Source organism: Podospora bellae-mahoneyi, chromosome 4 (genome assembly GCF_035222275.1).
Source record: "Podospora bellae-mahoneyi strain CBS 112042 chromosome 4, whole genome shotgun sequence".
In the NCBI taxonomy this organism is placed as follows: Eukaryota; Fungi; Ascomycota; class Sordariomycetes; order Sordariales; family Podosporaceae; genus Podospora; species Podospora bellae-mahoneyi.
This window is the reverse complement of record NC_085883.1, coordinates 2,748,371-2,763,602: the sequence shown is the minus strand read 5'-3', so window position 1 is coordinate 2,763,602 and position 15,232 is coordinate 2,748,371. Positions and strand designations below refer to the sequence as shown.

Here is a 15,232-nt window from a genome sequence, read left to right as displayed (position 1 = left end):
GACGGACTATTTACCTAGAGAAGAGCGAGTAGCCAGAATGATAGCAGCGCCAACTTCCAACTGTGTGCCATTGACTGAAAATGTGTGTTGATTTGCGAGGGCAGCTCCGTCCGATGTCAATATCTCAAAAGTGCTAAACACACAAAGTATCAAATTCCGCAATCGTCAGCTAAACAAAATGTCCCCCTGGCAATCATCTGCGCCATCCCATCTGCTCGAAAAGAACCCCTGAACGCCTGCCCTGGCCTGTCAGAGCCTTGGAGAATAAAAAACAAATTCGACAAGAGTGCTGTTACAACATGGTTTACAGCGAAGAGTCAAAACACAAAGGACTCAGGAGTTGGCAGGGGGTGAGTCGACCGGTGTCTCTTCCCTCTTGACGATGCGTACATGACGCTCGTAAAACTGCAGCATCTAGACGGAAAACGTCAGCACTTCAATACGGCTATGTGGGGGGCTCTAGAACCTACTTTTTGAGGGCATCTCGAGTAGATGACGCTAGTCTCGTGTTGAGTCTTGTGCCCGTTCTTCCATGTTAGGTACACCATGAGCTTGTGGGTCTCCTCGTCCTCGCATGCGTCAAGGTGCGCAATATGATCTTCCCAGCTTCCTGCTGGTGGCTTCCAGACCGCTTGCTTAGCGCTGGCTGGGGGCTCGGAGTCTGCAGGATGGCTGCCATTTCTCTTGGATCGTTTGCTGGTGCTAGATGCTTGCGGGGTTGACGAATCCTTGCGGCCGCGCTTCTTGCCCTGGACGGCGGTGTGGGTTTCGTTAAGGAGCGCTTCTCTGCCACCAATGCTCTTCAGGTATTCATTGAGAGCCTCGGAGGCGTTCTCACTATGTTTAAGCCCGTTAGCCCTTTTGTTGCAGTCCCAAGATAGAACCACAGTTCCTTACGTCAAATTTTCCTCCGGTTCCCATGTGCGGTCCGACTTCTTTTCGTATCCTTCCCATTTGACCTCATAGAGTAATTCTCCGCCCTAAAAGCAGTCAGATGAAAGCCAAGTTGCGATCCCATGTTGCGCTCAACCCACCTTTCCAATCATGTGCGAGAGAATCTTCTCAACAACATAACTATTCGCCCTGTCAGCGACAGTCCAATCCACGCATCATCGTCTCTGGCGGGTCAATACACTTCGGCTTCCCCGTCTTCATCCTCTCCTTCAGTATCCTCATCGTCCTCGGCAACATCCCCCTTTACAATATTGGGCTCCTCTTCGTCGAGGGGTTCGGAGTAGCGCTGTGCTTTCTTGCCGCTGCGCTTTGGCGGGGGGCTGAGCTCTCGATCCGAGGGCTCGCTATCGCTCATTGCTAAATTCGAGGGTTAGACATGGCTGGTCGCATGACAAAGAACATGACAAGATGCAGCTCAGAAAGCGGGCGGCGACAGATCGATTTGCGACGACGCGACGCGACGCGCCACCCCGTCGCGCAACCATAAATGCATCGAGGGGCTTTGCAGCTGGGATGGAAGCATACCTGGTGGCATTGTGACGTTGGAATCAGACGAAAAAACGAGGGGTGGTTTGTGGGGTGATTTGTGAAGCTATTCACAGCAGGGGGGTTAGCACGGCACAGGTGTGCGGTTCCAGCAGTTCCAGTCTCGTCTAGCAAACATGCAGCGTTGGTGATGGCTTCTGCGGAAAAAATGGGGGCTGGCTTGCCAACGGCAAAATGGCAGGAGGTCAGGTGATCTGGCGATGTTAAGAACGCATTGACCAATCGCTTTATGGAGAGCTTGGTCTCCAGCTGAAGAAGCAATGACAGGCAAGCCAAGATCATCTATTCAATACCGCCTGTTTGGGGTTGTGGCCACGGAAATGAAGACAAACCTGATGAACTTCATAATAGCCTCCCCTTCGCACGTAGGTTCCTCGGAGAACATGGGACCAACACGAACATTCGGACGGCTTCGAGTCGAGATGGCCACTGGAGCCATGTGCCATGCTGTCATGTGGAGTCGCTGCAACGCTCAAATTAAGAGTTGGAAGGACGGACAAGCATCTCCAAATTCGTGATGGAAAATGAGGCGAGGAGTGCCTCCAGCTTTGTGCAGCAGTAGTCAATGCCAATTGGGAACCAAGATAGTCATCGGTCATGATACTAGCCAGTCGGGTACAGTTCCAGGACATCCATCAGGTAGGTAGGTAGTGGTGTTGTAAAAGTGTCACTGGAAAGCTTCCTGTTGATTGATTGATCTCAGGGGAATTCCAGAAGCTTGCCCCAGGCGTGACAGCGCAACCTACAGGCACGACCCCGGTCCCGGCTAGGCACCCCTGTAGTCCCAGCCGATGATCAGCGCCAAGCAAGCGGCGGAACAAACAGCAACGTTTGCCGGTTGTTGCGCTTGTCCCGAGAGGGAAATGACCTTGGGTGAACTGCCAGATGTCACCGACCTCCGGCACAACCTGAGAAAAAAAGAATTGACCTTGATGGATCAAACCTCGACTGGAACTGGCTGATCGGGAGAAGGAAGGCTGCTGCTGTTCCTGCCTCTGGATAATGTCAGTTGGGTGCAGATACGACATGCACATGCAACTTTAAATTTCACATCGCACCCATCTTTTCCGCCCGCCGCCGCCTTCAGGTCTTGGATGGAACCTGCATCTCCCTGTCTGCAAGCCAATACCGACTGTCTCTGGCTCCTGCTGAGGTGTCGATGTCCCAACCCCTGCCGCGTTACCTGTACTGTACAATAACCCGGGAAAGGGGATCCAAAAAAGAAATGTGTCTGGGCCTCCTCGCTGGCGAGACGAGGCGATCCATTCACCACTCAAAAAGAGGCGGAATATTCCCCATCTGTCATTTTTAAACCCCGAACATCCCAAGCCTCGTTTGCGATCCTTCCCGCTGCTTCTTCTTTTCTGATCTCTTTTGTTTACTGTTATAAAACACCGACCCCGTCTTCAAACGCCCGTCGCCCAACACCCGTCACCCGTCACCCGTCACCCGTCACCCGTCAATGGTCTTGTGTCTGCACCAGTCCGGCCGAAGGAGCAACAGACGTTGACCAACTAAAGAAGCTTCCGGGTCTTTACCCCCTGGGCCCCCCCCCTTGGATCGCCACGGCCCGCCCTTCTCCAGGTTGCTCTAGAGCTCCCGTTGCTCCCCACCGTCTGTGACCGTTCCGCCGAGCGAGTACGAGCAGCCACCCGTCCCTGCGGCTCACCGACAACTGCCCGAGGTCAGCAAAAAGCCCGCCATGTCCGACGAAGCCCCGGCTCAGTCGGCCGAGACCGGTACAACCAAGGCGGTCAAGGACAAGACCTGTACCTATTGCCACCAAGCCTTCACATCGTCTTCGCTCGGTCGCCATCTAGATGTATTCATTAAGGAGAACAACCCCAAGGCCCCCGATGGGATTCACGATGTGGAAGAAATCAGACGGAATCGATCGAATATCACCCGCCGTCGTCCCAAAGCTTCGACCGGAACCCCCGGTGCTCCTGGGGTTAGAAGACGAGACACGTCAGTGTCAGTCGGAACGCCAACGGCTGCGTCGAGAAGGAGTCAGGGGTCTGTTTCGGTAGAGGCTGACTCTGCATCCATCACACCAGTATCACAAACCAAAGGCAAAGGGACTGCTGATAGGAAATATCCGTTCAATACACCATGGGAAGCCACGGGTGTCATCAACGACCTTGGTGGGCGGGATGCCACGGCATACGAGGGTGGGTTCAGGCAACATCAGCGATCAGCCAGTCGCCAGCGTATGAAGCAACAACTGGACGCCAGACATGTATTGCAAGATGCCGAGGATACGAAAAGAGCCGCTGAACTCGCATTGCGGGAAATCATGGGTTCTTGGAGGGCTGCAAAGTAAGCCAGGCTTTCTCATTGTGCCAAACAGACTTGTATACTGACGCTCTTTGACAGACAACAAATCGACATGCACTCGATGCCTTTTGACTTTGATCCTCTTGCATTGGACTTTCCGGCACTGACGTTGCAATGTCTCGAGAAACCACCCACGCTATTTGCTTCTACCCAGCACTCGACGTCCACTTCGTGGTCGATAACACCACCCGGCCCAGTTCAGCTGCAAGCCTTGCGAAATTATTTTGGAGAAGAGTTCAGGAGATGGAAGCTGGCTTGCACCGCAGCGACAACGGCGGTGAACGAAGATCTAACATATCCTCCTTCCCTAGTGCCAGTCAAGCCAGATGCTCGAGAAGCAGTGCGCAAGGCTGAAAAGGCAGCCGACAAGATGGAACAGCAAATATCCGATCACATAACAGCGACGTATTCAGTTTGGTGTTCACTTCCAGAGCCTGAGCGTGCCAAGCTGTGGACTCTCGAGCTGGCAAGAGGCTTGGGGCGGAAGCAAGACGAGGGGGCCAAACTCAAGCAGACCCAAAGCCTTCTTAGGCAAGAAAACAATCATCTCAAGTCTCAGATCCAACACTTGAGCCGGCTACAGCAACCTAAAGAGTTCAAGATTGTGCAGCCGACAACAGTGTACATGGATGAGAAGCTGGTCAACCACATGCTGGAGCTCGGTTTCAGCGCAGCGAAGGATGGCGGCGGCGTAGGCTTCAACATGGCCGATAGGCATGCGGATCTCGACACGATTGTGGCAAGGGCGATTAATCGCTGGAAGGATGTGATCGTGTCGTCTAGGTCCGGGGCGGCCGGTCTCTCAGCGCAGCGCACCTTGGAAGCTGCGAGTGCCGGAGTGTCGCCAACAACTACTGGCTCTGGGCAGGGCATGCGACAGTTGCAGCCTCAGAGGCACCAATCACAACATTCGGTGCCGAATACCGACGCCCGGGCGTCTCTTCACCCTTCTCCGGCAGCAAGCAATAACGCTGCGAATTATGCACCATCGACGGCATCTACCACTAAAGCCGGTTCGCCCTCGACTGCCGTCGGTACACCCAGCATCATCACGGCGCCGGCCAGTGTTGGTGCCGGGCAAGATTCGGACGAGGAAATGGGCGGGCAGGACGTGCCGGAAATCTCAGAAACTAACACAGCTGAGGAAGACGGTGATGTTGATGCGGACGCGGATGCTGACGTGGATGGGGACGTGGATGCCGACGCCGATGTCGATGCCGATGCCGATGCCGATGCCGATACCGATGCCGATATGGACGCTGACGCTGACCCTTAGTAGCCGGTTGAAGGATTTTTGCATTGTGTCAGTCTATCATTGCTTCGTATTATTCGAGTCAGAGCACAGCGGGCGACATCTTTATTTGTACCATCATCGGGAAGGGGGGCGCATTGCACTGGAAGGGAAAACAAGGACAGTCCTCAGCACAAGGTCTTATAGATACTGTTTCTTAGCTTTAGTCATATTAATACCCGTATAGAATTTCTCTTCTTGGCACTTATTTGGAGCCAGAAACCAACAGTTGTTCCCATGCTTGAGCGTGCACAGTACAAGTACCTCACGAAGGGTGAGAAGAGTGAAACCCACAAAGGGGCAGGGTTAGGGTCACCCCTGAGTCACTTCGACTCATAACAACCCTGACGGTTGCGATTGAGTCACCCCGCCAAAAGCTTTCAAAAAAATTACCCCGCTGTGGATAATTTCCAGCATCTGGGCCGACAGCGGGCAACTTGAACCCCCGAACCAGAAAACCTCCCCCCTTCTTCAACGTTGTTGAATCTAGTGGTCCCTGGTACGAGACAGCACCACTTTCAAAATGGCCGACTCAGCTCCTGCCCCTGCGCCCCCCACCGAGGAGGTTGCCAACCTCCATCTCGACGAAGTGACGGGCGAGAAGGTCTCCAAGACGGAGCTCAAGAAGCGTCAGAAGCAGCGCCAGAAGGAGGCCGAGAAGGCCAAAAAGGCTGCTGCTGCTCCCCCCAAGGCGTCGTCCGGCAAGCCCAAGAACGCCGCCGGTCAGGAGGAGGCCGACCTCAATCCCAACCAGTACTATGAGATCCGGACGCGCCACGTCAATGAGCGTATGTGATGTGTTTATGTGGTGGCTGTAGAAGCTATGGACTCGGTGCTGACCCAATGCGTCACTGTGTGCAGTCCTCAAGAACCCCGAGACGAACCCTTACCCCCACAAGTTCCAGGTCACTTATGACGACTACAAGTTCCACGACGAGTTCAAGCACCTCAAGTCTGGCGAGGACGACAAGAACACCGAGATTCGCATCGCTGCTCGCATCTACAACAAGCGTGCTAGCGGTTCCAAGCTCATCTTCTACGGTAACTTCCGCTCCCACATGTTTCACCGGCTGGGGACGCCTTGCTCATTTAGCTCCTAGATGTTCGCACCTCTGCCGATACCAAGAGCATCGGCACCCAGATCCAAATTGTGTGCCAGGCCCAGCTCGTCGCCGAAGGAGCCCCTTCGTTTGAGCAGCAACACGAGAACATCCGCCGTGGTGATGTGATTGGTATCATTGGTTATGCTGGCCGTACCAACCCCAAGAACAGGCTCGCCGAGGGCAAGGAGGGCGAGCTGTCCATCTTTGCGACCGAGATCAAGCTTCTCAGCCCTTGCTTGCACATGCTTCCCAGCGTGCGCTTCCCCTTCGCCGACGCTGAGCAGCGCGCGCGTATGAGATATCTCGATATGCTGTGGAACGACAGGAGCCGTGAGACCCTCTGGCAGCGCAGCCGGATGGTCAGGTATATCCGTGACTGTAAGTTTGTTTGAGTCAATCCGGAGAAGAGCAGAACTGACAAGTGGTCAAGTCTTCCATGAGCGTCGCTTCATCGAGGTTGAGACGCCCATGATGCACGCCATTGCTGGCGGTGCTACCGCTCTGCCATTCATCACTCATCACAACGATCTCGATATCGACATGTACATGAGAGTCGCCCCTGAGCTGTTCCTCAAGAAGATGATTGTCGGTCAGTTTGGCAAGGTCTTCGAGATGGGGAAGAACTTCCGCAACGAGGGCGTCGATCTCACACACAACCCCGAGTTCACCTCGATTGAGTTCTACTGGGCGTACGCCGATATGTACGACCTCATGAACATCACCGAGGAGCTTGTTTCCTCTCTCGTCAAGCACCTTACCGGCGGTTACGTCACCAAGTTCACCAACCAGCACGGCGAGGAGTACACGGTCAACTGGGAGGCCCCATGGCGCAGGGTCGAGATGATTCCGGCCCTCGAGGAAGCCACCGGCGAGAAGTTCCCTCCCAGCGAGGAGCTCCACACCGACGAGACGAACGCGTTCCTCCAGCGAGTGTGCAAGAAGATGGGTGTTGAGTGCCCACCACCTCTCACCAACGCTCGCATGATTGACAAGCTCACGGGCGAGTTCATTGAGGAGACCTGCGTCAACCCCACCTTCATCTTGGAGCACCCCCAGATGATGAGCCCTCTTGCCAAGTACCATCGTTCCAAGAAGGGTCTCTGCGAGCGTTTTGAGGCTTTCGTGTGCAAGAAGGAGATTGCCAACGCCTACACCGAGTTGAACAACCCCTTCGACCAAAGACTTCGCTTCGAGGAGCAAGCTCGCCAGAAGGACCAGGGTGATGACGAGGCGTAGGTTTTCCGCCAATGTGATGAACGATTCGATACAAGGCTAACTTTCCTGCAGTCAACTTGTTGATGAGTCCTTCTTGAACGCCCTTGAGTATGGTCTTCCCCCAACTGGTGGCTGGGGTCTCGGTATCGACCGTCTTGCCATGTTCTTGACCAACAACTACTCTATTCGCGAGGTGTTGGCCTTCCCCTTCTTGCGTGAGGAGAAGAACGGTCCCAAGCAGCCTTTTGCGGCTGAGCTCGCAAATGTCGAGCCCATGCCCGAGGAGGGCATCCGTAAGTCTATCCAATCAAGAGTTACTGACGCGTACGTACCCAATGCTAATATAACTACAGCCCACAAATAAACGTATACTACCAAAAAACAACAGAGATAAGTAAAAAGGCCTGGCGGAGCTGTGTAGCCACCATTTTCTAGATATTTCTCGGTGAAAAAAAAGAAGAAGTGTACTAGGTATGTAGTGAACAGGACAACACAATGTTGAGCTGAGGCACTGCAAAAGGACTGTTTTGATTACCTGATGATCATATAAACATTATGTGGTGTGAAGATGACGACTGAAGTTTTGCCATTCAAGATGATGATGGGCTGTGCATGTGGAATCAGAGACTCGGCGATCGTGGAGGAATTGTCGGTGTTTGTTGTTGTTGGCCAAGGGCTTGTCGAAGTCTTGGGTCTTGGAGATGACAAAAAAGGGAGATGCGATCGGGGTGTGTGGCTTGGCGCGCACAGAGATCGTGTAACGATGAAAGTTCTTGGTTGAGATAACCCTTCAGGAACACTCATTTCCAGCAAGCTGTTTCGAAGCTGTCGAGGGCATTTCAGCTTATGAAGTGTTTCCTGCTGGCATTCTACTGTCTAATCTATTGATGACGCAAACAAAGCCGTTTTATGGTTAAATCAATGTCACCGAGAGATCTTTCCAAATCCCGATCGGGAGAGAGAACTAAAAAACGTGGGGTTCAGCCAAGGCTGTTTAGCGTGGCTCGCAAGGTGCCAGCCAAGGAGTCTAAGCCCCAATTGGTTCACAAGGCTTCCAGCTTTCAGGGGTGGGAATGGGACGTCAGTCGGGTTCGGATTCAAAGGTGTTTGCTTGCGTATTCCGCTCGTACATATTCGAGATGACGGCCCCCCTTCTTTGTTAAAGGGTGGGCGATGCGCCGAGGCTTGTTGTTGGAATTTTTATCTCTTTCGTTCTATTAATTTGATCGAGATCGACGTTCTTTTATTTATTTTCTTCAGGTGACAGTTTTGATAGACAAAACCGGCGGGATTGTCAAGTCAACGTTTCACTTTTCCCCGCGCACGCAATTCTTCAATTGAGTTTAACGCGCGACCAGACTCCCGGGACGTGTGCATGCTGTAGCGCGCGGCGCAAGCCGAGACAGCTCGACAGTGGTAGTAAACGGTTCACGACAATCACCGACCGAACCGGCCGACCGTTGAACACAAGTTCCTCTCTTTTTAGAGGGCGTGTCCATCGCCGCCGCCGCAATGGCGCTCCTCCGCCAAACCTGGACCCTCACCCGCAAAAACTGGCTCATCCTCCTCGGCCGCCACCCGTTGGCTACCGTCGTCCAGGCGTTTGTTCTCCCCATCATTTTGGTGTCCTTCCTCTCGTTCGCACGGAATTTATTCGTCCCCAGCGCAGTCTTTGGCATCTCCCCTGCGCGCCCGATCCGATCTTTCCAGAATGCTCTCGAGGCCTCGACGGGGAGGCCGAATGTTATTTTTGTTAATAACGGCCACACGGGGGGAGAAATTGAGCGTGTGATTGATGAGCTGGCTGGGGTTGCTGAACGAGCGGGGAAGAATGTTACCATTTTGGAGAGGGACGAAGATGTCGACGGGATATGCCGGAGCAGTTTGAGGGGCGTGACGGAGTGTTTCGCGGCTGTGAGCTTCAAGGGGAGTCCGGAGGAGGGGGATGGGAACGGGCTGTGGAATTACACCATCAGTCTTGACAGTGCGCTGGGGCAATTTAGGATCAATGCTGAGAGTGATAGGAATGATGGGCAGATTTACATGCTGCCGCTTCAGCGGGCGGTGGATGAGGTTATTTCTAGGGGGGACTCTGGTCGGGGGAATGAGTTGCCTGAGGATGTGGAGGAGTATCAGTTTACCAGCCAGACGACGGAGGAGAGGGCGGAGAGGATTAGGGTGTTTTACCAGAGCGCTATTATCAACTTTTTGGGGGTGACGTTTATTGCTGCGTTGATCGGGGTGGTGTATCAGATGACGGGTTTTATTGCGACGGAGAGGGAGACGGGGATGAGTACACTTGTGGAGGCGATGATGGCTACCCCCAGAAGGTGGCAGGCGCAGGCGGCGAGGATCTTCTCGTACCATGTTGCGTTTTCGCTGCTGTATTTGCCGGGGTGGGTCATCAGTTGTATCATTTTAGGGAGGGGGGTGTTTAGCAACACGAGCATTTTGGTTGTGTTGTTCTTCTTCATCCTGTCGGGGTTGGCACTGGCGTCGTTTTCGGTGCTGGGAGCGAGTTTCTTCAAGAAGTCGCAGTTGAGCGGAGTGTCGGTGACGATTATGGCGATTTTGCTGGCAGTTATTGCTCAGGTTATCACCAGGCCGGGGACGGGGCCGGTGGTTGCCTTGAGCTTGCTGTTTGCGCCTTGCAACTTTACTTACTTTATCACGCTGATGGCGAGGTTTCAGGAGAAGCAGATTTCGACGGATTTGCTGAAGACGGCGCCGGATAGTCCCTGGAATGTTCCCGGTATTGTGCTGTTTATCTTTCTCGCGGTTCAGATCATCGTTTACCCTTTTCTGGGCGCCATGGTGGAAAGATGGCTTCATGGTACCTCTTCGAGTGGGAGGAACATCGTCATTGGAGACAAGAACAGGGGCGATCTCGGTCCCGACTGCGCGGTTCAGCTGGAAGAGTTCACCAAGGTCTACAACCCCGGCCCTCTGCGACGCCTGTTCTCGTTCATCTCCAAGCCCAAGCCGCCAGTCGTCGCAGTCAACAAGCTCTCCCTCTCGGTCAGTCGCGGCCAGATCGTCGCCCTTCTCGGCGCCAACGGCAGTGGCAAGTCTACGACCCTCGACACCATCGCTGGTATCAACAAGGCCACCAGCGGAAAGATCATCATTGACGGCACCGGCGGTCTCGGTATCGCTCCTCAGAAGAACGTGCTCTGGGATGAGCTCACTGTCGAGGAACACATCCGCATCTTCAACCGGCTCAAGTCGCCCAAGAACCACGCCTCCAAGGAAGAAATTCGCCAGCTTGTCATCGGAGTCGATCTCGAACAAAAGATCAAGGCCCAGTCAAAAACTCTGTCCGGTGGTCAGAAACGCAAGTTGCAACTCGGAATGATGCTTACTGGTGGCAGCGCCGTCTGCTGCGTGGATGAAGTCTCTTCCGGTTTGGACCCTCTGTCTCGCAGGAAAATATGGGATATTCTCCTTGCCGAGCGTGGAAGGCGCACCATGATTCTGACGACGCATTTCTTGGATGAAGCTGATTTGCTGGCTGATTACATCGCTGTCATGTCCAAGGGCAACCTCCGCGCAAGTGGCACATCGGTTGAGCTCAAGGATCGCAAGGGTGGCGGCTACAGGATTCATATCAACAACAACAAGCTCATCCCGCTGCTTCCGGAGGTGGAGGGTGTTACCAAGAAGGCCACCCAGGAAGAGGCGGCTTATGTCGCGGCTACTTCGGCTTTGGCGGCCAAGACGATCAAGGAGCTCGAAGCGGCAGGGATTACGGATTATCGGTTTTCTGGGCCCACGATTGAGGATGTGTTTTTGCAGCTTGCGGAGGAGGTTCAGGCTGAGGGCGGTGGGGTGCCGATTGAGAATAGGGGTGTCTTGAGCTCGACGGAGGATGAGAAGTCGGAGACTGTGCCGGTTGGTGATGTCAAGACACCTGTGAAGGGTAACGGGTTGGAGTTGATGGATGGGAAGCCGATTGGGTTCTTGAAGCAGACTTGGGTGTTGTTTTTGAAGAGGTGCACGGTTTTCAAAGGGAATTGGTTCCCTTCGATTGCTGCTTTTATCATTCCGGTTGCTGCGGCTGGGTTGGTTATGTTGTTTGTGAAGGGTCAAGAGCCTGCTGGGTGCAGCGCGGACGAGCTGTCGTCTCGCCAGGAGGCTGTGAATATCTTTGGCAGTGACTTTGACTTTTGGATGGTTGCTGGGCCTTCGGACAAGTTCTCGCAGTCTACGTTGATCAATCTGTTGGCCCCAATCTTTATGGCGTCACAGGGCTTGGAAGGTAATGGCAGCACTGGAAGCAGCGATGGTATCATTGTCAAGAGACAAAACAACCCGATGGATCTTTTCAACAACATTACCTTGGTTGACACTCTTGATGAGTTCAACAATGCGGTGCTTCAGTTCCGCAAGAATATCACCCCTACCGCTATCTGGCTTGGTGACGACAACACTCCTCCAACTCTCGCATACAAGGGTAACGGTCCTGAGGTGATCAACGCCTGGTTTGGCCAATGGATCATGAACATGCTGCTGACCAACTCGAGCATTGCCTCTTCCTACACCGTCTTCGACCGCCCTTTCACTCCCAGCACCGGAAACTCTCTTCAAGTCTTGGTGTATGTCGGCTTGGCTTTGTGCGCCTACCCTGGCTTCTTTGCCCTTTATCCGAATCTTGAGAGACGAAGAAACGTCCGCGGCCTTCAGTACTCCAACGGTGTTAGACCTCTTCCCTTGTGGCTCGCCTACACCGGTTTCGACTTTATCATCGTCATCGCTGGCACCGTCCTGAGCATCATCTTGTGGGCAGCTCTCGCCAATAGCCTTTGGTATCACCTTGGCTATGTGTTCCTGATCTTCATTCTGTATGGTCTGGCTTCGACTCTGTTGGCATACAATATCTCGCTCTTCAGCGCCAGCCAGCTGTCAGCCTACGCCTTTACCGCCGCTGGCCAGCTCGTGATGTTCATTGTCTACCTGTTTGGTTACATGTCGGTTATTACTTATGCACCGGTTCAACAGGTCGACAAGCTGTTGATCATTGTCCACTTTGCTCTGGCAGTGTTGGCACCGATCATATCGCTCACTCGTGCGCTGTTCCTCGCCATGAACCTGTTCTCTACAGCCTGCGATGGTGATGCCCTGGCCTCTTACCCCGGCGGTATCCTTCAATACGGCGGTCCTATCCTCTACCTCGTCATCCAGATTATTGTCCTCTTCCTCATCCTCGTCTGGGCAGACGGTGGCAGCGCTGGCTTCAGCCTCCGCAAGCTCCTCTTCCGTTCCAAGCCCAAGGCCGCCAACCCCGATGAAGCAGCCGCCATGTCGGATGAAGAAGTCGCCAACGAACTCGTCCGTGTCAAGTCCTCGGCCACCGGTGGTAACACCAAGATCACCGACGGTCTCCGCGTCATCAACCTCACCAAGTCCTTCGGCTCCAACACCGCGGTCGACAATGTCACCTTTGGTGTCCCCCACGGCGAAGTCTTTGCTCTCCTTGGCCCCAACGGAGCAGGTAAATCCACCACCATCTCGGTCATCCGCGGTGACATCAAACCCTCCGGCGGTGCTTCCGGCGGTGACGTCTTTGTCGAAGACGCCTCGGTAACGCAGCAACTCTCCGCCGCCCGCCGCCACCTCGGCGTCTGCCCTCAATTCGACGCCATCGACCAAATGACGGTAGCCGAGCACCTCCGCTTCTACGCTCGCGTCCGTGGCATCAGCGACATCCACGCTCAAGTCTCTGCCGTCATCGACGCAGTAGGCCTGCAACTCTTCCGTGACCGCCAAGCCCACGCTTTGTCAGGTGGTAACAAGCGCAAGCTGTCTCTTGGTATTGCTCTCATGGGTAACCCCTCTGTCATCCTCCTCGATGAGCCCTCCTCCGGTCTTGACGCCGCCGCGAAGAGAATCATGTGGCGCACCCTTGCTGCCACCGTCCCGGGCCGTTCGATTTTGTTGACGACCCACTCGATGGAGGAAGCGGACGCTCTAGCCGGGAGGGCGGGGATCCTCGCCAAGAGGATGCTCGCCATGGGCAGCATTGAACATCTCCGGAACAAGTTTGGGGATCTCATCCATGTGCACCTTGTCTGCAAGGGGGCGCCTCACACGCCTGAGTCTCAGATTCTGAAGATTAGACAATGGGTCGTTGAGCAGTTTGGCGAGGGGGCGGAGGTGGAAGAGAAGACGTACCACGGACAGATGAGGTTCAAGGTTCCCGCCTCGGCGGTTGTGTCCGGGGAGAAGGACCCCAGGACGGGAGGGGATCTGAGTCAGAACTCGGCCGTGGGGAGGCTGGTGGTGTTGCTGGAGGAGAATAGGGATCTGTTGGGGGTGGAGCACTACAGTGTCAGCCCCACGACGCTGGATCAGGTTTTCTTGACGGTGGTGGGGAGGCATAATGTTAGAGAGGAGGGGTATGAGAATAAGAAGGTGAAGAAGTGGTGGCAGGGGGGGAAGTGGAGGTGGCCGAAGATATGGTGTTCTTAGAGAGGTTAAAGAGGTGGGGTAGATGAAGGCGGGGAGTTATTGGACATATGGGCAGGGGGGACTTCTTTTCAATTGTTGTTATATTGTGCTACAGCCGGATACCATCACGTTTTGGTTTTCTTTTTCTTTTTCAGATATATACATTTTCTTTATTTGTTAATATAGGGCTGGGGTATGAGGGCATAGAAAGCCAGGAAGAGCTTTTTAGAGCTAGCTTTGGGATTTTGATGGTTATGAGTGTGTAGTGTGTCTACGGCATCAGAAGATAAATATTCATGAAAGGTATTTCACTCACAAATACTACACGTTTTTGTTCCAAAAGGTTGCAAGCTAGGGTACATCAGACCATTACACCCCTGCCTACCTCAACCTGCATGCCCGGATATAGGTAAGGGACTCATGGACTTCTAGCCCTTCGACCAGGCAGTACCCCACAATCCTCTGAAGCCCAAAACAAGCCAACTCCTCAAACCAACGCCGTAGCCGGCTCACTAGCTGGAGTCGCCCTGCTTCTTACACACGGTAGGCTGTATTTTGGCCGCCGAACCAAAAGAGCAGCAGCAACAGCGCGTTCGAGGGTGTCACTGGCAACTCTCTTACCAACCCCGCGCTGTTCACGCCGGGAGATGGATCAGACTCATAGCTAAAAGGAGACCCGCGTGCCGAGGGTGTGTGGTATGAGTCTGATTCTCGGTCAGTCGGCACACTGGGTATTTGTGGAAAGGGGATACGATAGTCAGACACATTCTAGTGAGACAGAGAGGGTGTAAAAAGAGGGAGAGGATGTCATCTTAATGTGTGGCAGAGGGGTGTTGGGTGGGGAGACAATAGTACAATTTGCTATATAGTTGAGAAATCTGATGAGCACAAGCACATACGACCATAGACAGCTGAAAATACGGCATCCCGTCCGCTCTGCCCGAGTCAAGCAGCTGATCGCCAGATTAGTACTCAGGTGGGTGACCACTGGGGAATCCCTGGTGTTGTATGTGTTCCAGTCTCTTTTGGTGGCTTTTTTTGGGCTGGGCCCACCGTGGGCCTAGGACTCCACCTGAACCTGACTTACACCCAGGCTTTTTCTTTTTTTCTCTGATTGTGACTGCCTCAACTTGTGCACTCGTTGAAATGGAACTCAGCAGGCATTTGAAGTGTGACTTGACGTGGCTGAAAGGTTAGGATATCTTGTTGAGCTGGCGGTTTGGGGGGGAAAGGAGAGTGGGAAAAGGGGGAGAGGAGAGTGGGAAAGGGGGTATTCCTGTTTTATGGTGCGAGCAGCATCAGGGCACAAAGGACCTCTTCTAGTGTGAGTTTCGGATCA

The 15,232-nt window shown here is 53.8% G+C and overlaps 4 protein-coding genes across 4 annotated transcripts; 3 read left to right on the top strand and 1 right to left on the bottom strand.

Annotated features, from left to right (window-relative positions):
* Window positions 1-333: 333 nt before the first annotated feature.
* QC761_407200 (uncharacterized protein) lies at window positions 334-1,580 on the bottom strand (the record flags this gene model as incomplete). The annotated part of the gene is made up of 5 exons (XM_062879002.1): window positions 1,480-1,580; window positions 1,035-1,311; window positions 898-980; window positions 471-837; window positions 334-414 (listed from the first exon to the last, which is right to left on the bottom strand). Exons 2-5 carry the CDS (start codon window positions 1,044-1,046, stop codon window positions 334-336), a joined length of 543 nt encoding a protein of 180 aa, XP_062732526.1. The 5' UTR covers window positions 1,047-1,311; window positions 1,480-1,580.
* Window positions 1,581-2,283: 703 nt separating this feature from the next.
* On the top strand, window positions 2,284-5,113 carry QC761_407210 (uncharacterized protein; the record flags this gene model as incomplete). The annotated part of the gene is given in 3 exon segments (XM_062879003.1): window positions 2,284-2,944; window positions 2,959-3,819; window positions 3,877-5,113. 2 exon segments carry the CDS (start codon window positions 3,203-3,205, stop codon window positions 5,111-5,113), a joined length of 1,854 nt encoding a protein of 617 aa, XP_062732525.1. The 5' UTR covers window positions 2,284-2,944; window positions 2,959-3,202.
* Window positions 5,114-5,651: 538 nt separating this feature from the next.
* Window positions 5,652-7,810, top strand: KRS1 (lysyl-tRNA synthetase; the record flags this gene model as incomplete). The annotated part of the gene is made up of 6 exons (XM_062879004.1): window positions 5,652-5,916; window positions 5,990-6,169; window positions 6,229-6,609; window positions 6,662-7,463; window positions 7,519-7,739; window positions 7,800-7,810. The coding sequence occupies 6 exons, from the start codon at window positions 5,652-5,654 to the stop codon at window positions 7,808-7,810; spliced, it is 1,860 nt and encodes a 619-aa protein (XP_062732524.1).
* Window positions 7,811-8,958: 1,148 nt separating this feature from the next.
* QC761_407230 (uncharacterized protein) lies at window positions 8,959-13,914 on the top strand (the record flags this gene model as incomplete). Its single annotated transcript, XM_062879005.1, has 1 exon — window positions 8,959-13,914. The coding sequence occupies one exon, from the start codon at window positions 8,959-8,961 to the stop codon at window positions 13,912-13,914; it is 4,956 nt and encodes a 1,651-aa protein (XP_062732523.1).
* Between the last annotated feature and the right edge of the window lie 1,318 nt (window positions 13,915-15,232).